Source organism: Phytophthora cinnamomi (genome assembly GCF_018691715.1).
Source record: "Phytophthora cinnamomi strain GKB4 chromosome Unknown Contig21, whole genome shotgun sequence".
Lineage (NCBI taxonomy): Eukaryota > Oomycota > Peronosporomycetes > Peronosporales > Peronosporaceae > Phytophthora > Phytophthora cinnamomi.
This window is the reverse complement of record NW_027150954.1, coordinates 1,058,143-1,085,384: the sequence shown is the minus strand read 5'-3', so window position 1 is coordinate 1,085,384 and position 27,242 is coordinate 1,058,143. Positions and strand designations below refer to the sequence as shown.

General features: G+C 52.1%; 4 protein-coding genes across 4 annotated transcripts; all 4 read right to left on the bottom strand.

The window, feature by feature from the left end:
* Positions 1-226: 226 nt before the first annotated feature.
* Positions 227-1,474, bottom strand: IUM83_03616 (FYVE-FINGER-CONTAINING RAB5 EFFECTOR PROTEIN RABENOSYN-5-RELATED; the record flags this gene model as incomplete). Its single annotated transcript, XM_067927634.1, has 1 exon — positions 227-1,474. One exon carries the CDS (start codon positions 1,472-1,474, stop codon positions 227-229), a length of 1,248 nt encoding a protein of 415 aa, XP_067795274.1.
* Positions 1,475-1,522: 48 nt separating this feature from the next.
* IUM83_03615 (Para-aminobenzoate synthase) lies at positions 1,523-4,474 on the bottom strand (the record flags this gene model as incomplete). Its single annotated transcript, XM_067927633.1, has 3 exons — positions 1,523-1,574; positions 1,777-1,822; positions 3,949-4,474. The coding sequence occupies 3 exons, from the start codon at positions 4,472-4,474 to the stop codon at positions 1,523-1,525; spliced, it is 624 nt and encodes a 207-aa protein (XP_067795553.1).
* A 6,379-nt stretch (positions 4,475-10,853) lies between these two features.
* On the bottom strand, positions 10,854-24,805 carry IUM83_03614 (neutral zinc metallopeptidase, Zn-binding site; the record flags this gene model as incomplete). Its single annotated transcript, XM_067927632.1, has 2 exons — positions 10,854-11,677; positions 24,088-24,805. 2 exons carry the CDS (start codon positions 24,803-24,805, stop codon positions 10,854-10,856), a joined length of 1,542 nt encoding a protein of 513 aa, XP_067795276.1.
* A 657-nt stretch (positions 24,806-25,462) lies between these two features.
* IUM83_03613 (Peroxisomal membrane protein 4) lies at positions 25,463-26,683 on the bottom strand (the record flags this gene model as incomplete). Its single annotated transcript, XM_067927631.1, has 1 exon — positions 25,463-26,683. One exon carries the CDS (start codon positions 26,681-26,683, stop codon positions 25,463-25,465), a length of 1,221 nt encoding a protein of 406 aa, XP_067795271.1.
* Between the last annotated feature and the right edge of the window lie 559 nt (positions 26,684-27,242).

Below are 27,242 nucleotides of genomic sequence, written 5' to 3'. Positions count from 1 at the left end.
TTGCTTTCCACTGCCTATAGATTGTGTGCGGTGTCAATCGGGAGCTGCGAGCGAGCACCTTCCGCCACTGGCATAGTAATGCATGTCGTGTGATCCAATCCAACCACAAAACAAACCCCACTCAATATATTCAGCCGCAGTCGATGGCCCCACTCAAACACAACATTCCTACCATGATGAAGCTATGCTGTCTTGTGTGCTACGAAGATGCACAATCCTATGAGGTCTAGTCGTCCAGAGTCTCCATTGTTTCCATTGTGGTTCTGCGAGTGGACGAGTATGACGAGCGCTGACCGATGAGTTCCTCGCGCAGAATGAGCGCTGCATCGCTCTTGGCCCCCTCAGCAATGCACTGAGCGCAGAACACGAGCTTCTTGTCGTTCACCTTGCTCTTGTTGTGCGACGACACCACACACACCTGCTTCTTGACACAGCAGCGTTTGCAGACCCACTCGGCACAACAGGCGCAGGCTCGCGGCGTCGTGCGCAGGAAGCCACCGAATCCGCGGCTGCAAACGCGGCAACGAGTCCCTGCTTGCACCCGAGGTCGAGACTGCTGCCGGATGCCAGCGATGCCACCGGAAGAAGTGGAGCTGGAGCTCTGGCTGCTGCTGGCAAAAGAGTCTCGGCCCGTTCGGATCCGCATCCACCACACGAGCTTCTTCATCTGCGCGCACTCGACATAGCGAGCCATCGACAGCCACTGCGTCGAGATGGTGTGCAGCGAGATGTTGTTGAGCATTTCATTGTTCGAGTGGAAGTCGAAGTACCCGCGCGTGTAGCAATCGACGAGCGTCGTTGTCTTCTGTCGGAAGAACGTGCACACCGACATGTTGGCTCGCTCGACGCCGTAGTTCCGGTACACTGGGAGCTGTGCGAACTCGAGCGAGTGGACGAGGTGAAATCCCAACAGTTCTCCACTGTCGTTGGGCACCATCCCCGTTGCCTCAATGCACGTATAGTCACGTGGCTCGGACAGCGAATAATAGCGCCACGTGACATTGAGCGTGTGGAATGGGTCGTCTGCTGACGGACTCTCCACGCAGCAGAGCACCTTGCTGTTCACGATGCCGTCTTGCACGAACCTGGAGCGCGCTCGCATGGAATCGGTGCTGGTTGCTATGGACGTGTACATGATGTCGTTGAGACTGCCTGCCACCGTGCCGAGCATCAACAGCGAGGGCATGCCCGACTGGTCTGGGTTTGCAATCCCAGCCCTCATGCACATTGCGCTGTTTCCGCTCGGCATTGAATTCTGCGACTGGAACTCCTTGAACACGCGCACGCCTTCCTTGCGTTGCATCTCTCTCCAAACTCTCGAGTCGGGGAAGCCATCCTTGGTCAGACGCAGCTCCTTTTGCTGGCTCAGGTTCGTCTCCAGCAAACTCACGGACAACTCCAGGATCGCCTTCATATCCTGACTCGACAAATGCAGCCGCGGCAGCGACTGCACCATCAGGTCGTCCTTGGACATGGTGGTGGTCGGCGGTGGCTCCGGAATGGTTGCTCGCTGCTCGACCGTTCAAACACGTGTGACTGAGTGCAGATCTCGAGACTCTCCGCGGTCGATCGCCCTGCGGAGTGTGGAGTACGCCGTGAAAACCACAATGCCACAAGCCATGTTAGCGACTGGTAAAACTTATCACCTACGCTACCGAGCCACAGAACGGCCGAACCGGCGACAACAGACAGATTCCGGGAGGGAGTGTGTCAAGTAGGAGACCGCCATGACATGCAGGCGCCCTGGGGAGCGTTTGAACGGCCTATTACACCCACCTCTCGCCACAAACTTGACGCCGCAGCGTGACCGATCGGTCCAAAACTACCAGGATCCAAATCCTGTCGCTCCTTGAGATCGAAGGCAATTGAGCGAATGCCGTCACGCGAACGAAGCGCAGCCAAGGCACTCGTTGCGGAAATGCATAAAAGACTCGGCTGAGTGCAGCGGCGCGACTCACACTGGGCGAGATACTTTCTCGAGCGCGCTCGCCACAGTGGCGTCCTGCCCGCCCGCCTCTTCTCCGAGCAGTCTTATTCGCGTGATACTGGCACAGCAGAGGCGCCTCCGGCCACGCGCGCTGCGCCTCATTCGTATGCAATGCGATGCCGTATGCACGATGAACTGCGCGTGCACTCTAGACGGAAGCGCCTAATAGCAATGCGGCCCAAAAGTGACAGACAAAAGTATCCTGGTTTCTGACTCGAATCGAGTCAGAAGGTGGATATCTGCCGACCGCATACTCAGCTCAAGTCACTTGGAAATCCCTTGCAACGACGATAGTTGAAGTGATATATCGGTATAGAGAGGCATACGTTAATGCCATGAGACTGCTTCACAGTGCACACGGTTTTGGCACGGTTTGATCGTAGATGTTGTGTGTGTGTGTGTGTGTGTTTTTGCTTGCGCCAGCCGCACTACTGCGCTCAGTCACTGTGCTTTTCTGGAGCAGTAGCGACGAGATGTCCGGAGACACATGCGCTTGGCGTTTCGTCAGTAGCGCCTTGGCATACTACACCAGTCGAGCGTGAGTCTACCGCAGACAGGCAACGAAGTCACTGCCAGTCGTGCGGCCCATTTACCTAGGCTGTCCTCCAGTCTTCCAATATGGACGTGAGGAGAGCGGCACAGCGTGGTCACCGCCTAAGCGCGAGATAGCGGAGACCGAAGGTGGGTTCGCATAGATTAGAGCTCGGAACACAGATGCTCTTGACATCCAATATTACCGATACTCGTCTTTCTCCACCGAATACCCTCTGCAGAGATGTTTGCTCGTTACCGGCGTGCGTTTGGAGTCTTCGTATATCATGCATTGGTGCAAGGTGCACATGAACAGGTTCGAACATGAAAGTGCCTGGCGTCGCTAGTTATTGTTGTTGAATAACCAAACTGTTGTAAACACCTACGTATACACACACTACTCGTAGACACGGAGGGTAGCCATTCCACGGACCGCACGGATCAAGGTAGTGAGCCCCGATCACTGTTCATCAACACCTCCACGGCGAGTTTCACCTACGTGAAGCTGACAATCGTTGCTTGGAATGCACCTGCAGACTTTCATACTGCGCGAACTTCCTCTTGGCCTGACCAACGAATCAGTCCTAGCCACGAGAGCACTCTTGCTACCGAGCGATGGCGCGCAATATACTTCAGTGGGGGAAATACCTCAAAGCAGGAATCTTCAGCACTTGAAGACGAGATACAAATTTGCACCCCAACTTACCAACTGTGCTGAGCTTGCGAGGCTGAGACAAAGTCGTCTCTCGCCACAGCACCGGCCTCGCTTCTCATCGCGTCCGCCACGCACTGCTTGCAAAAGTTTTTCTTGCGTTCCCGCACCGATTGTCGAGTGCGAGAAAACAGTACCAGAGTCTCCTTCACGCTGCAACGGGAGCACACATCTTCATCGCACGCTTGGCAGATGCGTCGAGATGCTCCGAGAAACCGGAAACTCTTACAGCACAGCTTACATCGTGACGCCGGTACCCTTGCCGGCTCTGGCGGTGCAGGCAGTAGCACGACGGAGTTGCTTGAGCTCGAGGTAGAGCTCGACATGGTTTGGTTGTACGGGTTGCCGCCGTAGTGACTAACGCCACCGTCAGCACTATCGCTCTCACTTCCGTCGGAAGTGATAGCTCCCTTACCGCAGTTCAACAGCCGAGCCAGCTTCATGCTTTGAGAGTACGCTACGAGCTTAACGCACGAAACCCATTGAGACGCGATCGCGTGTAGCGAAATGGAGTTGAGCATGGCGTTGGTCGTGTCGAATTCGTAAAATCCTCGCGCGTAGCACTCGACAAGTGAGGCAGTTCGTTGGCGAAAGACCCAGCAAACCGACATGTTGGCGCGAGCAACCCCTTTGTGGTCAAAGTTTGGGAGCGCATCAAAGCCAACCGAGTGAATGAGATGATATGCAACCTGTTCACCCCGCGATGTAGTACCCCAACCAGCGACATCCAGACACACGTAGTCGCGCGGCTCGGACAACGCGAAGTATCTCCAGGTCACATTGAGGAAGTGCATCGGGTCTGCCATGGTAGGCTCCACGATGCGTGCGAGCACCTTACAGTCGACAGCTCCGTCGTCAATAAACTTTGACTTTGTCAACATCGCCTCGGTAGTTGAGGCTGCTGAAGCGTACAGCACGTCATCCAGATTGCCCTTAATTGTTCCCATGAGAAGCAGCGACGGTGGCACCTTGGCCGTCTTGACAGAACCATTTCCAGTGGCTGCTTGAGACTTGAGCTGCTGTTGCTGTAGGCGGGTGCTCTCCTTGTACACGCGAACACCCTCTCGCTTCTGGATCGACACCCAAGAGCGCGAGTCTGGATGGCCATCAGGTGTGACCGTCAACTCGCTGTATTGCTCCAGGTTCTGCTGCAAAAGGGTAGCGGCCAACTCCTGCATCATTTTTTCATCGTGGCGCTCGAGCTCCAACTTCGGCATCGCGATGCCGTTCTTGGCGGGAGACATGCTGTCTGAGCTCGAAATCGTGTCACGTGTTTGTGCTGGGCTCGACAATGAAGCCCCAACGCTAACTCTCGCTTGTTTGAAATGCCTGCTTGGGCGCCTGAGCTGCGTTCTCGCTACTTTCTCGACTGTCACGTGCGGTTGCGGGCGATTTAGCAAGTGAGCGAGGCCTGGCCCGTCCGAAACCTAGTTTTGAAGCCCGAAGACGCCACAAAAAATGTCGTCACGGGTTGTTGAAGCGCGTGAAGTGCCTGGCTGCCTGTCCGGGCAGCAAAACTGGAACGAAAGCGGCACGACCGATGGTATCGGCAAAGGCGTCGTCCGCCTTTCAGTTGGTAAGCGCTGTCACCTTCACCTAGATCGCCTTGGTCGTGCCGCGCGCCAACCATCTGCATCGTTGGAAGTCAAGTGGGTAGCATGACGACCAGCCTTCCGTGACTCGCGGTAATACTCAGGCCAAGTCGTCACCAAAACGGGCCAGCAGCTTCGGCGCTCGCTGGACGCACTAGCGAGTGAGTGCCCTGCAATTTCAGTTTCGTCAGGTCGACAGCCGGCTGAAGAGAAGTGTCCGCGCATGCCATACCAACAGTTTTGCTTCTCCTTAGTGAATACGAGCATGGAGAGCTGCTTGGGTCAAGCGCTGCGCTGGTAAAACCGACCTCTAGAGGCAAGAAGTCACAAACCATTTGGCGCCGCGCCTAAGCCATCATGCTTCACTCCAGAGTTTGCTGGACGGACAATGAATTCCTGCTCAAAGGAACTTTGAAGTGTCAAAAGGGCGGACGTTCAAAATGTTCGTATTAGTTGAGGTGGGCACTAACGATCGCCGCGATCACGACGCGAAGACGTCGCCTTCCCTATGCTCTGATATCTACAAAGTGAGGCAGCCAAGGATAGCCACCACGTGCCATAATGTTAGGACTTAGACTACGCGTTATTACTTGCGGGCACAGAAAAACCTCTGCGCAATGTGATCCGTGATTCCACAGTATCGAAAGTGCATGACGACAAGGAATTAGTTCTTTAATCGCCACCCTGGTCAACTTGTTTGTGCGTCTGGGAGATTTGCATGGTCAAAGGACAGATACAGCAGTGACATCGTTCAGAACACAAGAGGCCCAACGAACTTCGCAAGTTATGTTCTTCTAAACTGAGTGTTGCCCGTATTCTCGTCTAGTTTTGATACGAAAAGTTTACGTTTGGCTTTGCGCAAGAAATATACCGCGGGTCAGCGATAAATCTTCAACGCACAGCATTTATCCGGGTAAGAACTCGGTTCTGTGCCAGTTGCGATGTCCTCTCGAGTTATCTTTTGCCTCTCGTCACTCCTGTTCGTAGCAAGGAGCTCAAATGTCATCTGGTTCCCGGCCTTTTAGCCCTTTTTGCCCGCGGGACAACAGGCTGAATTATTACAGCCCCAACACCCGAAGACGAAATACTATGGCTCTCACGCAAGATGACATGGACCCGCTGGCTCGGACGCTATTCATTCCGATAATGCTCGTGCGTGACTCGGCGATGTTCCAGTATCTCGTGACAGTGTATACTCGTGGAGACAAGAACCCCGAGTCCGACTTCGCCTCTTGGCGTCCTCCTAGGCTTTACGACTCAAGTGTACTCCCCGAAAGCAAGGAAACGGCTCTAGAGCTCAACGACATCTCCGAAACAAGTTTACAGCTCACGTTCCTCTCGCAAATTTCTCGGATCGGCCGTGCTGTGTGCACGAAAGGTAAACTCCGCTACATTTCTGATTCACGTGTGTCGCGGAGGCGTTAGTTGTGCTGGTCTGGATTGATGTCGAGGGGACTACCGGTAAGGTTGCCAACATCATTTCAGGAGACGTGCTCCACTTGGTTGGAAAATTGCTCGAATCGGCGTCGCTCATCTTCGTATCTTCGTGCTTGGGTTTCGATTCTATTACTTGTCCCTCACAAGCGGGTTTTATAATGTATTGCTCGAACGCACGCTCGATATCTTGTTGTATGTAGTCTTCGTTATCCACGAATACCCGTTCATGATCCTGGAGAACTATACTGGCGTTTCGTGGAAATCAATAGAGGCAAGGCATAAAAATATTCTATTGCAGCCATTCCCGTTCGACTGGCGTCACTGACAACCCAGACGTCGACGTTTAAATCTATCACATCAAATGTTCCGGAACTACCAAGCACCGCCAGAAATCGCCAAAATCTCCGCATCTTGAAGTAAAAGGTTCGAGGTATTTGGTAGTGTGATTGAGTCTGTGAACGCTGAAACATTCTGTTGTAGTAAGTACCTATGGATTGATGATCAGTGAAGTTAAATCAGTCAACTTAACGTATAGACCGTGTCGATTGATAGCAGGTCCACCCAACCGTAACCACGAATATAATATATTCGTATACCGCTGAGCACATCGAAATATTATGCTGATGTGCTCAGCGGTGAAAATGCAAAATTAGAATCCAAATTTCGGATCTATTCTTCTCTGATGATAACCTAACGCTTTACCATGGGAGGGCGAAGTTTCGGTTGCTCTTATGTACCGCTCGTGGAATTCATCTTGACTTGATTATTATCAGCTGTGGTCACGTGAAATCCATTGCTGAAAGGTTGAAATCTGTACGACCGAAGAGGTAAAAATCTAAAATCTAAAATCTAAAACTCAACTTGTGTAGTCGATGAAAGCAATGTATCACCATCGGCCTCTGATCATCCGAAGGCCAACATTTGCCGAAGGTTCGTGTAGATTAGTCACATCATGTCATCGTCTGGCAAAAGCCTTTCATGTTCATATCGCCGTTTTTGTTTTGTCCGTCGCGCTCCTTGCCTCTTGTATATACAATAGATAAATAATGCACTGAGCCTTACCCGGCGGAATGGATAGCTCACCACCTTCGGTGTCTTACCTCAGCTTGTTATTCTGAAACGAAGCTCGAGTGCTTAAGACAGTTGAAATTGGTCGGACGCAAGATTTGGTGGATCTTCACGCCCCGTATTCTTTCGTGAATCGCAAAAAAATGACAACTTTCAGCTTGCAAGTTGTTTGATTTAGAAATGAAATCAAGAGTTTTGTGCAAAATAGATGAGCATTTGTCCTTCAGCTACGCATTGCCCTACTCTCTTATAGAGGTTACGGCGATCTTGATGATGTCACTAGGGATTGGAAATGATCCAAGTTTGGCTAAAGTGGACCCGAGAGTTAGACTCCGGGGCGTCGGTGCTGACAGCTGCTTCTGTATCGAAGAAGGATTATAGCGCTTGCTTCTAACGGTGGAGCTTTTGTTGCTGCTTTTTTTGGAGATTGCCTTGTGACGGATATTCTGCGCTATGCACGCCACGACAAGCACGCGGTTGGCAATGCCCTGGGCGAATTCTCACGTGACGCCCGTGTAGATCTCAATGCACGGGAGCTCGTGAAAGACTACGATATACATACAACAGCATCTCGAGCTTGCGCTGCGCCATCACAGCCCAAAGCCGTGCGTGAGCGATATGTAGTACAAACGAAACACCATCGCGAATATGAGGGAGGTCGTTTCGAGCACGTTTCCAGCCATGCTGAGGTCATTGCCTTGAAGCACATTGACGATTTCCAAAATTGTACCAAGCACGTTGAGCCATCCTAATACGACCAGGCCTCCGCTACACGGGTGAGCCAGAGAATAGATCGAAGCTTGACCTTCTTGCGGACAGCGTGGCCAATGAGGGAAATTTGGGCCACCAACGTCAACTGCAAACACGTCTCCGAGATGTCATTGCGCTCCAGCGCCACTCCTCGGTTCTCATGCGAATAAACTTGCAAACCCCAGGAAGGCGGCCAACATCAGGGACCACACGCGCAGCTCCCGCAGCTTGGGATAATACACCGTCACCAGGGATTGGAATATCCACACGTCCAACACGAGGATAACGGGCATGAAAACCGACCGAGATATGGCATCCATGCCACTTTGTGTGATTGCCATGGCTGACCATCTGGTCGAGTTAATCCGTAATAGTCGAATTCCAAGTGAAAGCGTTCCAAGACGAAGTATTGTCACGAAAACTGAATAGTGAGCTTGCGGCGTGATTTCTGGGCTCCTTTATCCCCCCTCGAATAGCTTAAACCGGCAATGCCGCTAGGAAATTCCCCTGCTACCTGCAGATAAAGTAGTGATGGATAAGAAGAATGAATAAATAGACTGCCACACACAAATGAGCTAGCAGCGCACTAGCATAGGAAACGCAAGACCTTAGTTAGCTCTTCTAGCAAATATTAAAGGTCACAGTTTGTCGTCCGCTTGAAGCCATCATGGCACATGAGTTTTCCTATTTCCAGCTTTGATCATCGAGAGGCATTGCCAAGGCAAGGCCATTCTCGATGAGACCGGCCCCACATCTCTTGATACTGCTGATCTCCAACTCGAAAGTGGTTGTTAAAATTCAGAGCCTTCATGACCCGTAACGAGCATGGGTATTTGTTGACAGTGAGATTATTGAGTTACTAGAGATACTACTACTACTACTAACAGACTCTGATCCAATATTACTACTACTACTATAGTAGAACGGCTTTGGAGTTAGTAGTATCACTACTAATTAGCACTACTAATTAGCACTGTGTACCCATTTTGACGTCTACCACAGCTTTCGCTTGCTTTCCTCCGTGAGCCTCAGTTCCTGACGATTGTGGCGCAATATTAGCTGCCGTTGCGCTAGCTCATTGTCAGTCCATGTCCTTAGCGGGCTCATAACGAAGGGTCCTGTTGTAGGTCTTGCTGGACTGGATGGCGATGTTCGGGTACTAGGGTATCATGAAAGGCCGGAGTCCTTACCATGTTGTGCGCCAGCCCTTGATAGCCAAAGCATATCGATGAGATCCACAATCGCTTAGCATATCTGTTAATCGCACACGCACCGTCGCGGATCAGCCATCGCAAAATATAGCCCGAAATTAGTTCTTGAGTCACCGGAGCTTTCCACCACGTTTTCTACCGCTTGTTAGGTTGCACCGCCGGTTCACGAAACTTGGGAGGGGCTTGGCGCTTCTCTTCTGCTTTGGGAGATACTTGTACCATGAAGCGATTGGCGAGACTCAGGCGATACTGCTGAACTTGGATCGCCAACTCTTGCTGCTTGTGGTTGGATACCACGTGAGTCTTGACATTAGACACGTTGCCAGCACGGCATTGCGAATCTTGCCATGTCTTCGTCTTTACACACAGCAGGCAAATGTGCGTGAACGTCTTGCCCCAGTAGGCGGTAGGCTTCTCTAAAAGGTGTACCACATTCCAAACCGAGTCAGTTCCTTTCTTAGGCAGTTTGTGAACGATGTAATTCGGAATGCCACCCATCAATGCTTCATCTTTCTCAGCGTGTCCTTGCGCGGGATCTGTCACGGTGGCATCGCATGAATATGAGATACCGGATATGCTGCTTGTTGTGAGCTCCTATAAATATCACAGCCAGTATCGAAGAATCTGCCCACATGCAAGCGAATGCAGAACCTGCATTCAGAAAGTGTTAGAGGAAACAGATCATACGCGAAGATATCACTTCAACATTGTTACCGTTTTGAGAGGTAGACATATGGCTGCGTGCAGAGCTCATTGCTGCACAAGTGATGTACCTGACCGCCATAACCAGGGCGAGGGGATGTCTCCGCTATCTCGCTCCAATGGCAGTTGATCTCATCGCACTTCATGGGTGTGTTGCTTGATCCGTAAAACGAGAAGTGAGCGACGGAGCGAGTGGGGGAGGCCGCGAAGCCACCATTTTTCGCGCCCTTCGAAGGTCTCACATGGGTTGAAGTTTGGGGAACTATAATAGTGCTAACTAGTACTGCTAATGGCATTTTTTCTCTCTACTATTCAATTAGCATTACTAGTCGGCCAAACCACCAGTACTATAGCATAGCACTACTAATTAGTAGTGATATAGCACTTTAACGCTACTATTCTTGGGTCTACTACCGAACCCTGATCATGATGACTACAAGTCACAACAGACTTGCGCTCTCTTGCGACTGTATGCAAGGTTTTTCTGGGAGAATGGGTGGACAACCCAAAATCATGTTTTCAAGGAAGCCTCTTCTGATCATACAAGACTTAGTGCACCATGAAAGCAACTACAGTATCGTGCTCATTTCAACATACGCACCATGAAATAAGGAAGTTTCGATAGGGAGTTGGTGCTGAAGAGCTGCACTGTCTCATTGGTAGTACCAATTTGGTACACGATGAAAAGCGCTTCGAGTAAACTCAAACACTTGAATAAAATCGAACAACAGAAGGTTCTTCAACCTAGGGTTTTTGTACAAATTTTGGAAAGCGATTGAACGAACATCAATTAAGGTTGCTTTATCAACACGACACTAAATTGAGTTTCCAGGCTTCAGAGTTAAGTCTGGAAGCTTCTCTGTCTAGAAGTTGTACTTGGACTTCTTGTTCTCGAGCACACGGCGAACCATCCAGCCGTCGGTATCGCGAACGCTGGAGCAGGTGAGCGCGTCCATGAGGCAGGGTTTGAACTTGGCAGGTTTCGGCTGCTGGTAGAAGTCCGGGAGACCGAACCCGTGACCCATTTCGTGAGCGACGATCGTGAGCTCCTCGTCGTCAATATGCTCCAGCATGTCGTCGAGATCCACCTGCTGGCCCCAGTAGGTTCCCCAGCCACCGCCCAGATCCTGCTTGGGCCACAGCGAGACATCGAACGGCTTGCCGTCACAACCGCTGGACGGCGACCAACCGCTGGGGTTTCCATCCACCCAACGGTAGCAGTTCTTGGGGCACTGTGGGGCTCCGTCCTTGTCGAGGTCGCCAATGTAGAGTTTGCCAAGCGAGTCGTCCGACCACCCCAGGTCGGAGGCCTCTCTCGCAGCCCAGCCCACGATGTTGACCTTGATCTCGTTGTACGGCCAGCAGTCGTAGCCGATGAGCCAGTGGTTCCACGCAGCGTGCTGGCGGGCCAACATGGCTTGGAACTTGGCGGCTGTGGTCTTGGTCAGCTTGGTTTTCTTGCTATCCCAGCGGACGCAATAGTTGAGGGTGCCCTTGTTCGCCACGATGTGGTCCATGATCCAGTTGTTACAGCTCGTCACCTCCGACTTCATGCGGTTGTCCCAAATCCACTGGAGGTCTTTCGGACTGATGTAGGTGTTCGGGTCGCCGACGACGCACTCACCAGGCTTGGACGTGATGGTTCCAAAGGGGGCGTGCGCAGTGGTGCTGTTCGCTGATGCCGCCGCTGCGGTGGGCGTGGCAACCAAAGTGGTTGCCAGAATGACAGCCGAGACGCTCGAAAGAAGACTTGGGGCCATCTTGGACAAATGGAGAATGGGATGTTTATAGAAAATTCGAAGAGAGGCCTGGGGTTGCTACTGTTGTGTAGTACATGTATGTATCATAACCTTGTTGATGAATTCCATGCGGATTGGGCTTTTGCTTCCGGCCCATAAGGTGGAGGAGGATCGAGGCCACGCCGATCACGACAACCAAACGATCCAACGTGTGTACAGGATTACATCTAAGGGAATCCCCACCGGTGTGCGTAAACATAAGATGCCCTAATACATGTAGTAATATTAAAATGCAGTAGGAGCAAAATCGGTTCGCTGTTTTGCTGTTTGAACTGTTCGTGGACACATATATTAGATACCGGTAACCGCGGAATGGCAGAATAGGTGGAGTGCCGGGCAGAATGGAGAGTCAGCAACACAACAACAGCAAATACAACAAGAAAAGTAATAAAGTAATGCAGTAGGGACAGCTATCACCTCAGGCAAGAACGACCTCACCGAACAGGAAGGTGCTTCATGCTAATATACAATAGACGACATTCTTCGCTTGTGCCGCTCTTCGGCCAAGCAACAAGAAAAACACCATCTGCTTCACACGAATCACGGCGATAGTGACGTCGTGCACAAAAACTGAGTCACTCCGAAATCACGGCTGTACATGTTATGATACCTAGCTTGGTAATAGCGGATCACACGCTATTCGAAGACATTGAGCTGGCCTTCCTCCGTACCAAATGCATACGTCGCTCTAGATTAGAGCTCCGGCGGGGGTATTGAGTATCAGACGAAATACCCCCGCGCAATTCATCTGTGCCTATGTGCGATTAGAAAAATAGTTGTACTGTAGCAGGTGCTTTGAGCTCCTTTGAGTGCAAAGTTGTGAGTGGAAATAGCTGGCACCATCTGTCAGGGATCCTGGATTTCACCCAAATGCGGCCGCATTTTCATTCTCAACCGATGCAGCCGCAAGAGAACAGTGCGATGCGGTACAACTGCATGTGTCAGGTTGAGAATGGACCTCAGTACATGCATAAGCTATGATAATACCATAAATGATACTAGCTACAACTGAGTAGAAGCACATATTCTGGGAACTGCTGCATATTATACAGCCGAAGCACATCTTCTGGGAACTTGTGGCGCTCGATTGAACTACGGCAACGTAGAAGCTACAATCTAGAGCGACGTATGCATTTGGTACGGAGGAAGGCCAGCTCAATGTCTTCGAATAGCGTGTGATCTGCTATTACCAAGCTAGGTATCATAACATGTACAGCCGTGATTTCGGAGTGACTCAGTTTTTGTGCACGACGTCACTATCGCTGTGATTCGTGTGAAGCAGATGGTGTTTTTCTTGTTGCTTGGCCGAAGAGCGGCACAAGCGAAGAATGTCGTCTATTGTATATTAGCATGAAGCACCTTCCTGTTCGGTGAGGTCGTTCTTGCCTGAGGTGATAGCTGTCCCTACTGCATTACTTTATTACTTTTCTTGTTGTATTTGCTGTTGTTGTGTTGCTGACTCTCCATTCTGCCCGGCACTCCACCTATTCTGCCATTCCGCGGTTACCGGTATCTAATATATGTGTCCACGAACAGTTCAAACAGCAAAACAGCGAACCGATTTTGCTCCTACTGCATTTTAATATTACTACATGTATTAGGGCATCTTATGTTTACGCACACCGGTGGGGATTCCCTTAGATGTAATCCTGTACACACGTTGGATCGTTTGGTTGTCGTGATCGGCGTGGCCTCGATCCTCCTCCACCTTATGGGCCGGAAGCAAAAGCCCAATCCGCATGGAATTCATCAACAAGGTTATGATACATACATGTACACAACAGTAGCAACCCCAGGCCTCTCTTCGAATTTCCTATAAACATCCCATTCTCCATTTGTCCAAGATGGCCCCAAGTCTTCTTTCGAGCGTCTCGGCTGTCATTCTGGCAACCACTTTGGTTGCCACGCCCACCGCAGCGGCGGCATCAGCGAACAGCACCACTGCGCACGCCCTCTTCGGAACCATCACGTCCAAGAAGTTTGGAGTGCGTGATATTATCATAACCGGATGATCCTACGTCCCGAGAAAACCACTTCAACTTAGTCGATTCATACCTAACCTTTAGCTGAAGCAAGCGATACAACAACACGTTTGGTAGCTGCGTACGACTAAACATAGATAAGATTCGTAGGTCGGCATTTGATACGATCGATTGGCCCGAGTAAAACGTTGTACGATATCAGGTAAAGTTCACACAAATAGAGGTTCTCTCTGCCCCCTCCCCCCCAAAAAAAAAAAAAACGATCTCAGGTAAAATTGAGAAACTGTGATGATCAGAGCAGTATTGTCTGTTCGTCCAACCAGAACAGCACTTGCACTCAATGGTTTCCATGACAGGGTCGCTCACACAAAAAATCATCTACCACCGAGAGTAAGCACTTCGCTACTTTCACCTTGAGATCGGTTCCGAGAAAGCCACTTCAACCTTGACCCAACCTTCAACGACAAAAATCTGGTTTACTCGAAATGGAACGGCGGAAGCTGGCGGGCCACTGGAACATCATGCTCGACTTTCGAGTTTCTTTTTACTTTGTCATGTTTGGTGCCACGCCATGTATTCGACTGGTTCGAGGGAGAGCTGCGAAGTCGATAACGCAGTAAGTCTGGATGTCTCGTTCGGAGCTTGGTACTAGGTGTCGGCAAGTTTCTGAATCAACCAGGCCGAGCCAATTCTTGCCTGGGTTGAAGAGCTCTTCTGTGGACGATCACGGCGCATCCTTGCGTGCTCGTTAGCACACGCTGGAGGTCGAACACTAAGCTCGGCTCATATAGGCGGCATGTGATACCGCTCATATCGTATATGATGCGTCATAATCATATCAAAGATTGATTTGGCAGCGCTAAGAAGTAGGCTACCGAACGAAAGCAAGCATGCCCATCGAGCAGGGTGACAATATAATATGTTGTACATACACTGTGAAGTAAAAATTCGTCATCGAAACAGCAAACCAGGCTGACGCAGTCCAGCGGACAGTGCATACATCTGAAAAAGCACCGGCGGCGAAATGAGTCACGCTCGTCCACTGCCTATCGCGTCTGGAGCAGCTGCTTAGCTGCGAAACACGGATCTCGTTCCAGGCATCTGCAAACCACTCGTTCCAGGCATCTGCAAAGCACCGCAGTGTCCACCAAGAACCGAATAATTGGTGGTTGCGGTGCAGTTTCTCGGTGAGCATGCCAGAGCTTCTCCTATGCTGTTGACGCCGAAGCGTCAGCAGCAGCAGTTAGCGAGGTTAAAGCCCGCCATCCGCTATACTGCAACCTGTTTACGCTGCAAAGTTGCATGTTCAAAATTCCGTCACGCTACCTACCCCAGCCACCCGTGAGCAGCTTGTGTAGCTAGCTATTTCTTTCTTACTTTCAATTTCATTCTGCTTTTGCTTTCTACTTCACAAGTGCGGATATAACAAAGAATTCTTTAGCTCTCTTCGCGCTACGAGCGGAAGCGATGAGCGAGTCGGGACACGGGAGCCGTGAACTGGCACTGGAGGCGCTTATTTCACCCCGAGTGAAAGTGGAAGATGTCGTGGTGACACAACGTCGGACGTTCGAGCCGTCGCTGTAACGAAGCCTCCAGGAGGAATCGGAGAAGAAGATTGAGCACGCAGCCAAGACGGCAGAAGCCGTGCAACAGCTCACGCTCGAGCAACTAAACCGGTTCCAGCAGCAGCAAGAAGCTTTGGAGTCGAGGACGGCGGAGTACTTGCAACAACAGTATGATAACCAAGTGGAGCTAAATTCAAGGCAGGCAGCTCTCAAGGAACCGCTCGAGCAGCAGCAGAAGGCGCTAACTGAGCAGTATCAGCTGATGCGTCAGGCGGCGGAGACGGTGGGACACCAAGGCCGCCAAATCGAAGATCTGAAGGAGGAACTGCTGTCTCCGAGGAGACAGAGTCGGTGGGGATGGTTTGCCCGGAGCTCAACCAACCAGGATCCAGATGGGGACGACACCATGACCGGCAGAGATGGGCGCGAGTGACAGGGCAGCCCCTCCATTACCGTCGCGACCGGGACCAATATGCCAGCCCCTCCGGTGTACCGAGGCTCGACCAAGCAGGAAAAGAAGGCCTTCATGGACAGCTACCTGATCTGCAAACGTCGGATGACGACGCTGAACCAAGGAACGGAAGGACGGGTTTTCGTGATGCCATTGAGTGCTTGTATCGATCACAAGACTCTAACTCGTATCTGCATGTACGAACTGGGCAAACCCGAGGATCAGATCAGTGAAGAAGACTGGAAGAGCTATTTCCTCGCAGCGAGACGCCCGGAAGTCCGGGGCTACGCCAGACTGTCACAGGCTATGCGTGGTCTGTCCATGAATGTGTCTCTCCCCAACGCCGAGTCCCGAGTGATGAAGTTGATGACGGATTTTAATAAAATTCTGGATTCTCAGGACATGGACGACTTCCCAATTGACGAGCCTAAAATGGCAGTGGAGTTTTTGTGTGCGACATTACGGCCGCCAGCATTCAAGCAGGCATTTCTCACGGAATTGAAGCGTTCGATTAACAAAACCACGAAAAAATCGGTCGCGGTGTTCGTAAGCTGGCTAAAGGATCGCGTGTCATCGTTCCTCATCTTTGAATAGGCTATTCAGCATACAGCGAGCACATCTACATCTACGACAAACACCGGGGGAAACAGCAGCTCAAGTCACCCGTCGTCCAAGAATATGAATGCACATCCAAACAGGCGCAAAAGCGGACGTCAGGTTAACCGGACGGAGTCGACTACGACAACCCCAGTCGCAGCAGGTACGGTCAAGACCGGGGGAACAACTCCCTCAAATCCACCGGGAACGGCTACAGGTGCTCCGTCGTTGGGGCATGCGCGAAAGTGTTTTAAATGTGGTGATCCGTCGCACAATGTGTTCCAGTGCCCGGCGGCGAGTGTCGCTGAGGCTAAAGAGCTGTATGACAAGCATCGAAAGGCTAACAAGGTTGTCGGAGTGGCGAGTCGGTCGTCTAATGTTTCATCAAGTGGTGTACGTGGTGCTCTCCCATCGCCAGCAAAGAACCCGATACCTTGCTTCGTAAACGGTGTTGTGATGGCCTTAGCCAAGCCGGACAGTGGCGCTGAAGTATCATGTGTGGCACCTCAACTGCTGGAAAAACTGGCCAAGCAAGGTCGGTGGTTGCAGTGTCGAGGGCTCTTGCATTCTGAAAAGATTGAGGGAGTCACATCCGATGCGATGGTAGTTAAACAGGAGGTAAAGCTCGATTTGCGTTTCGACACCGCGAACGGAGCCCTCACTCTGAAAAATTTGACGTGCTGGGTCGCTGCTGGAGGACTACCGAGTGGAATGGGAGACATTCTGCTGAGTGAAGACGTGATGGAGAGACTCGGTTATAACGCTCAGACCCTGCTGGATAATGGCCGAGAGGTTAGCGGTGTATTTGATATGGAGGACGATACGCCAGTGACGGGGGTGCGCAAAGTGTTGGCATACACTACGAGTTCATCGCCCCGGTCCTCCACGCCTGAGGAAGACGCCTTGCAACCTGAGGAAAATATGAACTCCTTTCCGGTAGTGGATGCGGAACATGACCGTGCAGAAGCAAGCGCGCTCGAATGGAGCGTTCTAGAGTCGAAGTTGAACGAGGCACTGGTCACCGGATGCAGCCAAGAGTTCCACGACCAGCTTCGGGACTTACTTTTCGAATTTCGTGACGTTTTTTGCAAAGTGTTGGGATGTGACCCGCCGGTGGACATGCCTCCTCTAAAAGTCACACTGAAGTCGGATGCTGTCCCTGTGCGGTGCAAGGCACGGCGCTATCCGCCTGAACATCGTGCTTTCACGAAACAACATGTCCAAGAATTAATTAACGCTGGCCTCTGTTACCGAAATCCCTACAGCAAGTGGTGTTCACCACCGTTGATAATGAAAAAAAAACCGAGGCGGGAGACTTTCGCATGACGGTGGACGTGCGTGCAGTCAACAGCCAGACAGTCCGGCTGCTTTGGCCGATGCGGATACTGGAGGTGATCACGGACCACCTGGTTGGTTCCAAGCTATTCTTTCTGCTAGAATTTTTCAAGGGATACTGGCAATTTCTTCTCGATCTCGACTCCCAGGAACTGTTTTCCTTTTTGACTGACACTGGAATTTTCACACCGACGCGAGTGCTCCTGGGAGGCTCAGACAGCGTAGCGTACTGTCAATCGACCGTGCAAGAAATGTTTGAAAAGTACTTGTACAATGGACTATTGATCTAGCTGGATGACGTGCTGGGGTACGAGCGAACTGAAGAAGATCTGCTCAAATTGCTCCGAGGAATCATCAATATTTGTGCTAAGAAGGGTCTTAAGTTGAACCCCTCGAAGTGTTCGTTCTTCCTCCGCGAAGCCAAATGGTGTGGTCGTATTATTTCGGGATCGGGTGTCCGTCATGATCCTGTTCGGGTGGCTGCGCTGAAGGATATACCACCCCGATCACCGGTCAAGACCTCCAGCAATTTGGATGTGCGCTTGGCTGGATGCGCATATCCATCCCGGGCCACAATAAGATCGTTCAGCCTTTAGTGGATTTAATGGAGGATGTGTATCACGCGGCAGGTGGCCGCACCAAGCACCAGGTTTCGGAGATCAAGCTCGATGCTGTTGGATGGACTACGGACCATGATGCCTGCCTCGCGGCATGTAAAGCTGCGCTCGGTCGTGCTGTAGAGTTGGCGCACCCCAAGCCGGACTTCCGCCTCTCGGTCTTCACCGATGCCAGCGACACACATTGGGGGGCCGTTATAACTCAAATTCCGGCCGAGCATGTGTCACGTCCTCTTACCGAACAGCACCATGAACCATTGATGCTTCTTAGTGGAACTTTTTCGAGAGCTGCTAAGGCATGGGCGATCGTGGAGAAAGAGGCGTATGCCATCATCGCAACGTCCAAGAGAGCTGATTATCTGCTCCACCGCGAGGGCGGATTTACTTTGTACACTGACCACCGCAATCTGCGTTTTATTTTCGATCCTTCAAGTGTCCTATCCTCCATTCCCAAGTATACAGCTGAAAAATTGCAACGGTGGGCCCTCCTTCTGATGGCCTATCAGTATGACATTTGTGATATCAGCGGTGACCACAACGTGTGGGCTGATCTCCTGTCTCGTTGGGGTTCCACCTCGGCTAGTGCCTTATGAGCACTCCCCTACACCTAACGAGGATTTTGTGTGGCCTTCGATGGTGGAAATCCTGCAATGTCAAACTTCGGAGGAACGCCCTGATGCGCCGACTTTGAGTCCTGATAGTACGGGGACTGTACGGCTGCCAACTGGGGCTGTCTGGATTCCAAACAAGTCGAGTTCGCTGCAACTACGAATTTGCATTATTGGCCATTTTGGTGTATCGGGCCATAGTGGTCTTGAAGCAACGCTGACATCGATCAAAAACCGTTTCTGGTGGTGCAACATGGAACAGGACATCGAGTATTTTGTGCGTCGCTGTCTTCATTGTGCAAGCGTGGGCGGTGGTCCGCCGGTACCGCGACCGCTGGGTGAAGCGCTGCATGCCTAACGCCCAAATGAGCGCTTGCACTGGGACTACCTATACATGGGTCCTTCCACCAGCGACGCCACGTACAATCTCGTGGTGAAGGACGACGCGTCTAAATACGTGTTTTTTTTGCGGTACCAGACACTAACGCCGACACGACCTACACCTGCCGATTGGAGTGGTTTGCTGCATTTGGTGTTTGTTCCTCCTGGGTGAGCGACCAGGGAACGCACTTCAAGAACACTGATTCAATCACTCCAGCACACTCTGGGAGCCCATCATCACTTCACTACTGCTCGATGTCTCTGGGCGAATGGGACTGTCGAGGTGGTTATGCGTGAGACATTGCGATGCTTCCGAGCCTTACTGTCGGAGTGGCGTCTATCTAGCCGTGAGTGGCCCCGACTCACCAAGCTCGTTCAGCTTGTGCTGAATAACACTCCGGCCAAGTCGCTAGGTGGTCACGCTCCTGTAACCGTGATGACAGGTCTGCCGGCCATTTCGCCCCTGGATGCAATCGCATTGCCAACCCTCTCCAGCTGACGACACTATCCGCGCTGGAGCAAACGCACCGGCAGGTGTTCTCCGATCTCAGAGATGCTTTTGCGAACATGCATCGACAGACCGCCAAGTCCAGCAAAGCCGCGCGTTTGCGGGGAAGAAAGGCGCGTAATAAATCGGGTGTGGCCATGGCTCAGTTTGACATTGGCGACTACGTCCTCTACGCGGACGTTTGGGCACACACCCGCGATAAGTTACGCGTCAAATGGTCTGGATCAGCGGAAGTTGTCGGCACCACATCGTCGTGGATTTTCACTGTTCGCAATTTGATAACGGGTGACGAGCGCGATGTGCACGCGTCCCGTCTCAAGTTTTTCAGTGACTCGACTTTGGGCGTAACTGAGGATTTACTCCGTCACGTGGCACACAATGGCGTAGGTCACGTGGCACACAATGGCGAAAGTCACGTGGTGGCCGACCTGCTGGACTCGCGCTACAACGCTGCGTCCAAGACATTCGAGCTCCTCGTTCGCTGGAAAGGACTGTCCGAAGCGGAAGATTCGTGGGATCCCGCGTCCGACTTGCTTAACGATGTACCAGCGCTCGTCCGCCAGTTTGTCCACAAGCACCGTGGCAAGCCCAAGACAAAGAAGCTGGCCTCCTCCCTCAATCTGTTAGCAGCACTCAAGCAATCTTCAGGAGGGCGGTGTTGACGCCGAAGCGTCAGCAGCAGCAGTTGGCGAGGTGGAAGCCCGCCATCCGCTATACTGCAACCTGTTTACACTGCAAAGTTGCATGTTCAAGTTTCCGTCACGCTACCTACCTCAGCCACTCGTGAGCAGCCTATGTAGCTAGCTATTTCTTTCTTACTTTCAATTTCATTCTGCTTTTTGCTTTCTACTTCACAAGTGCGGATATAACATATGCATTGGTTGAAGTTGCCTGAATTGTGCGTTGTGATTGGTCTCGAGCACGTGTAGACCGCATTGCCAAGCCTCCGGAGCGATTTGTACGCTACGTGGACAGCAAGTTTCAGCGTAGCTGAATCAGCAACACATGCACTGCATGATGCAGGGGCTATCCAGGTACACGTCTCTCGCCAACAGCGCCAACAGAATGTGATTTCACGATCGCTATAGTCGCCGGCCTGGCGGTCAGGTGCCAAGGAGGCAGGTGCTACATATCGATCTGAAAGTTTTGCAACTGCAGTTAATCATCTTTGGCCACCACACACATCTGACGGTGCTAATACCAATGCCCATACTGTAGCAGCACCCCTGGTGACGACAAATCGGAGATCCATGGCGACGGTTGCATCCATCTAGTCGTACGATGCCGCTACGAGTTCGTCTCTTTCGTGGCTTGTGTGCATTGCCCCAGAGCGACTTGTCTGTGTGTGGTCATGCCGAAATGTGCATGTTGCATCCGCAACTGTGCAGACAACGTCGGATAAGTAGTTTCTCAATAGATGCTTCGCATCGACGAGATTCAAAACTCAGGACACATTTCTAGCAGACGGGCAACGGTTAGAACTCGGTCCATTTCGTTTCGAATTGAGGTACATTAGTGTCACTTAAACTGCTTTAAGCTAACGACTGCTGATGACCTTGGCGACAGGCGTCTCTAACCGTCCGTCCTTGTGCCCTGGCGCTTATTATCCTGGGCTACCTCTAGATGTTAAAGTGTCGAGGCCGCGAGCCCAGAGGGGTTCTCTAAATCGTTTTGCTCCAGCCAGTGTCCGACATCGCTGGCAGCATGGTTGAAAATTTTGTCCCATCTCGAGGTGGAGCTTGCCCCGCGGGTGAGGTCTTGCTGGATGCTTTGTATGGAGTTCATTGCTAGATTAGCCAGCGCGTCTGGCATCTTGTTATATGCACGTAGGTGATGTTGCCATGACATAACACCGAGTTTGTCTTCGAGACGCAGACACTGCCAATACAATGACCGCAAACGCTTGGCGCGCGGCGATATACGTGTTGCTTGCTGATGAATGATGATGCTACTATCGCCGATAATATGAAGCGGGGTCCTTCAGCCCAATGAGGAGACCCATATATTCGACCACGTTGTTTGTGGTTGTCGACGCCCCATAGGACATACTGCCTACCCAGCAAATCTCGTGTCCCACCACACCTTCGCCAACTTTGATAACCGCAGACTCACTACCCCCAGGGCCAGGATTCCCGCGTGAGCCGCCATCGAAGAAAAGGAGATAACGGGCACGACCGCGTGGGCCAACTGCAAAATTGATCGGTTGCCAGTCAAGTCGAAGCACCTGTCGAACTACTGTGCTCACACGATCGAAAACGAGGTGCTGTGCACCGCCACGTACACGAAGGTGAACAGTTGCGTAACCGTGCCGAAGCCTCGAGTGGAGGGCGGCTTTATGATAATCTGCATCTACGCAATTGTTGGCGTCGAAATATGACACCCGCCATCGCCAAACCGCGTGAAAATACAGCGCGGCGCCGAGCCGTCAGCAGTTCTCGGCGACCTGCGTAATACCTTCTATCAACTTGTTGTGTACTCGGTCCATGACCAGCTTGGCACTGACAGGTCACATTTTCCAGCAGGAGCACTGCCTTCGGAGACAAGCCCAGGTGTGATTTACAAAATTTACCTAAAAATGGGCAGCAATAAAACGATTTCGCTTTTATTGGTAGGTCCAGTATTCTTGAGTGACATGCTGTGAACTCGGGACATCGGTAAATTGAGAGTGTGCGAATGAGGATTGGTAGTCGAGTGAGTAGTTGGAAGATGTAGTGGGTCTAACTTGACTCACTACTTTTACTTACACGTTGCGCTACGTGTATGAGGAAGCGTAAGTACTTAGTAATTACTTCGGTTAATTATATTTGAATAGACAAATATAAGTTAAGTAAGATAGGATTCCAAGTGACTAGTTTGAGGTAAAATGAGAACTGTATTGTTTGTAAATTGATCTTCCTTCTAAAACTGCTAAAACTGTTTATCATCTATGAAAGGGATTGACAGCGGCTGGCTGTCAGAGCCCCGCTAATATGCACGTCTCTAATTGGTAGACAGATGCTGCTTTCTACCAATAGGATCTTTGGGGAGGTGTGGACCACTCATTGTGGTGGCCCACTTCAATGTATTCATTGGTGTGACTTACACCAAGGTGAGGAAGTATCTAAAACATTTAACAGATACCTTATCTGTTAAAATCACAAGTGGCTTATAGCCACTTGTGCGTGTAACCCCGTTACAGAAGGAAATCCGAAAGTGAGCTCGATTTAGGTTAGTGTGTTTGCCAGGTAGCAGTCCCTACTGTATGCAATGATCCCTAGTAGGTGAGGCTTGCAGATGTGGTCCAAACGATCTCGGCTGCGGTCCAAACGAAGTTGCCAGTCGTAAGACTGATCCACCTGCGGTTGACTCAACACATGCAAATCATAAGCACCCAAATTGAAGTTGTCGGTCAGTCACATTCCAGTATCAGAGATAGTCCAGCCAATCAGGTTGCGAGAACCTCCCATCTTCAAGCACAGACCCCGGTGGCACGTGCCAGCACGCGCAGACCGTCTGCCTCGCGGTAGGGATACAGTCGATCAGACAGCGAAGAGCAACCTCAACACGGTAAAGCTAGAGTGACTTGTGCGGAGTTTGTTTGCCTTTTATCCATTTGTTACACACCACGAGGGCCACGGTGTGTATGCGTGTTCGGAAAGTAATTAATATGTTTTCTCCACTTACTGGTTGATCTCTGCTTCGAAATATCCTTAACACATAGCAGGTAATCGAGGTCAATGAAAACAGCGCTTGCGTCTGTAGATCCTCTCTCTGCAAGTGCAGTATTATATTCGAGCATCCGATTTGGAGATCAAGATTTACATGTGCTGCAGAATTTGCTTTTCAGGATAGTCATTTCAGTACGTGATCTAATCCTTTACATCCTAAGCACGCGGAACGAGGAAGTTGCTGCAACCCAAGACGGCGACCGGTGCCGTGCAAGCGCCATAAGTTCTCTTCTCGACCGGATGAGTGTTTTATCTTCAATTCTATGCAGTTCACGCTGTGCTATCGCGCGAGCCCTGCTCGAGATAATTTCGCGTAGGCATGTTTTGCAGAACGTGATCTTCTTTTCAACCAGCATTCCTCCATCCACCGTTTCGACGCACAAGAGTTTCTTGACTCGACATCGGGGACAAACCGTTCGTACGCAACTTGCGCAAGTCAATCTTCGCTCGAGAAACCCGAATGACTTCAAGCATACACAGCAGCTTTCGTCGCGCTCCGGGGACATCACTGTGCGGGTCCAGACATTCAAGTCGCTCCTATCGCGACGCAAACGCCACACCAGCTTCTTCATGTGCGAAAACTCGATCTGCCGCGAGAACGACAGCCACTGGTTCGCGATCGCGTGCAGCGCGATGTTGGTCGTCAGTTCATTGTCGCCGTCGCGGAAGTCGAAGAACCCGCGCACGTAGCACTCCACCTCGCCCGCCGTCGTCTCCCGGTACAGCGAGCAGATCGACCGGTTGCCGCGCTCCACGCCGTGCGACTCGGAGAAGCTCGGCAGTTGTGTGAACGCCACCGAGTGTGACAGGTGAAAGCCCACGCGCTCACCGCGTAGCGTGTGCGTGACGCCCGTAGCCTCGACGCACACGTAGTCGTGTGGCTCCGAGTCGGCGTACAGCGACCAGTTGACGCTCACGTGGCGGAACGGGTCGTCCACGCTGGGTCGCACGATTTCGTGCAGCACCTTGCGGTCGATCACGCCGTCGTGCGTGCAGTTGGACTTGATCTTCATGGCCTGCTCCGTGGGGGTCACGATGGCGTACATGACGTCGTCGAGGTTACCCTTGACGGTCCCGAGCAGCAGTAGGGACGGGGTGGTGGGCATGGCATTGGGTCGGGGGCGTTCCTTGTAGACGCGGATGTTATCCTTTCGTCTGAGCTCCTTCCAGGCCCTGGAGTCGGCGTGACCGTCCTTGGTAACTAGGACTGTGTTGTACGTGTCATTGCAATGGCGGACGAGGCTGTCGGTCAGCTTGATGAGCATGTTAGCCTCCGTTCCGGAGAGCGCCAACACAGGTAGTAGATCATGAATCGAGGTGAGAGGGGGGAGCTTAGAGAATAATGTCACCATTGCTGATGTTGAATCGGCCACGCAAGTTGAGGACTGAAGATGGAGGCTGCTACTGCAGTACCGATGTGACTGGAACAAGTTGACCCATGTAACAGGAGGCGAAGGTGACGAAAATCGAAAGGCAGACTTGGCGGAGTGGATGAATAAATGCATGGAGCGTGGACCAGTGTGTGGGACTTGACCGCAACACGCACGCAGATGATGAACGCACGCGATGGATAATCCCGAACCAACTTGCATTAAAGTTGCTGCCGACTGCGAGAGTATGGAGTTATAGCGTTCGTGGTGTTCTGAGGGAGCTGGTGCTGTCTAGGTACAGGTCACAGAGCCCTGAAGTGCCAGCCCCGTCCGCCGTGTTAGCAATGCATGTTTACCGACAACGGCCTTGCCCACCACTCGTTTGCATCCAAGCGCAAGTCGAGTTCAGCAGTTGAAGCAAGCGGCGCTAAGCAAACGCAGCTTGGGCTCGTATGCAACAGCAATGCGATCATCGGAAATGCCAACCCAAGTGGAGGAGCTGAATAATAATCGTCGTTATATTAGATACTTGGAGGTGCCTAGCACGTTTGTCTATATGCACGATCGAATCGAGGCGCTGGTCGCCATCCAAGACGTCGTCCGTTGTCTGGCGACGGAGACGACCTGCTCTTCTGACTGCTTCACCGCCCGGTCTTGGTCCTCCTCCTGGACCTGAAGTTCCTCCTTGGCGATCGTGCGGGCGTTGCTTGTGGTGACTTCGGCAATGCACGGAGCGCAGAAGCTGCGTCTCTTCTCCAGCACCGTACGTTGGTCGGGGGCGAGCACGCACACGCGCTTCTTGACGCGGCACCGAGGACACACGGCTTGCTCGCAGCTCTTGCAGGTGGTTTTGCGGTCCAGGAGACCGAACGACTTGTGACACACTGTGCAGGTCGCTTCTCGATTCAGAGCTGCCTCCGACATCTTTCTCTTATGCTCTTCCACGGCCGCGGCCATGACGAAATCGTCTAAGTCGCTGCTGTTGCGACGCAAACGCCACACCAGCTTCTTCATGTGCGAAAACTCGATCTGCCGCGAGAACGACAGCCACTGGTTCGCGATCGCGTGCAGCGCGATGTTGGTCGTCAGTTCATTGTCGCCGTCGCGGAAGTCGAAGAACCCGCGCACGTAGCACTCCACCTCGCCCGCCGTCGTCTCCCGGTACAGCGAGCAGATCGACCGGTTGCCACGCTCCACGCCGTGCGACTCGGAGAAGCTCGGCAGTTGTGTGAACGCCACCGAGTGTGACAGGTGAAAGCCCACGCGCTCACCGCGTAGCGTGTGCGTGACGCCCGTAGCCTCGACGCACACGTAGTCGTGAGGCTCCGAGTCGGCGTACAGCGACCAGTTGACGCTCACGTGGCGGAACGGGTCGTCCACGCTGGGTCGCACGATTTCGTGCAGCACCTTGCGGTCGATCACGCCGTCGTGCGTGCAGTTGGACTTGATCTTCATGGCCTGCTCCGTGGGGGTCACGATGGCGTACATGACGTCGTCGAGGTTGCCCTTGACGGTCCCGAGCAGCAGTAGGGACGGGGTGGTGGGCATGGCATTGGGTCGGGGGCGTTCCTTGTAGACGCGGATGTTATCCTTTCGTCTGAGCTCCTTCCAGGCCCTGGAGTCGGCGTGACCGTCCTTGGTCACAATCACCGTGCTGCACTGGGCAATGTTGTGCTGCGTGAGCGTCTCGGTGAGGTCTATGAGCATGTTGCCCTCCTGCACGGAGATCTCCAGTGGAGGCAGCAGTCCGGCGATGGCATTCAGAGACGGCATCTTGGCCCGACAAAGCAGATTGGGTACTGGCGCCGATCTTACTTGGCGTGGTTGGATAGATATCCTAGCTACGGGCGACTCGCGCATGAGCGGGAACTAGAGTTCGTTAAAAGACAAATCGTGCTGCCTCTCGTGGCGCAAACCTTGAACGAACAACAGACATAGCATCGCGCACCGAATGTGGCCAGTCGAGCCGAAATGTCAGAGCGCTGACCACCGCGCTGTGACTTATGACCATGGGTCCAGCGCGACCAGTGCTTGTGAGGTGGGTGGTGAGTGAGCGCAGCGCAGCCGCTTGATTTGCCCGCTGGACACGCGTGAGAGCCCAATGGTGGTGACAAAGCCCAGCGGATCACACGCGACTCGACCCAATCGAGACGCGCACTTCGCCAGCGTTTGGCTGCCCATTTGGAGGTAAATTTTGTAAATCACTGCTGGAAAATGTGACCTGACAGTGCCAAGCTGACCATGGACCAAGTTCTAGCCGTTGTTCGTCTACTAGAAATGCGCCCTGAGTGTTGAATCTCGTCGATGTGAAGCATCTTTTGAGAAACTACTT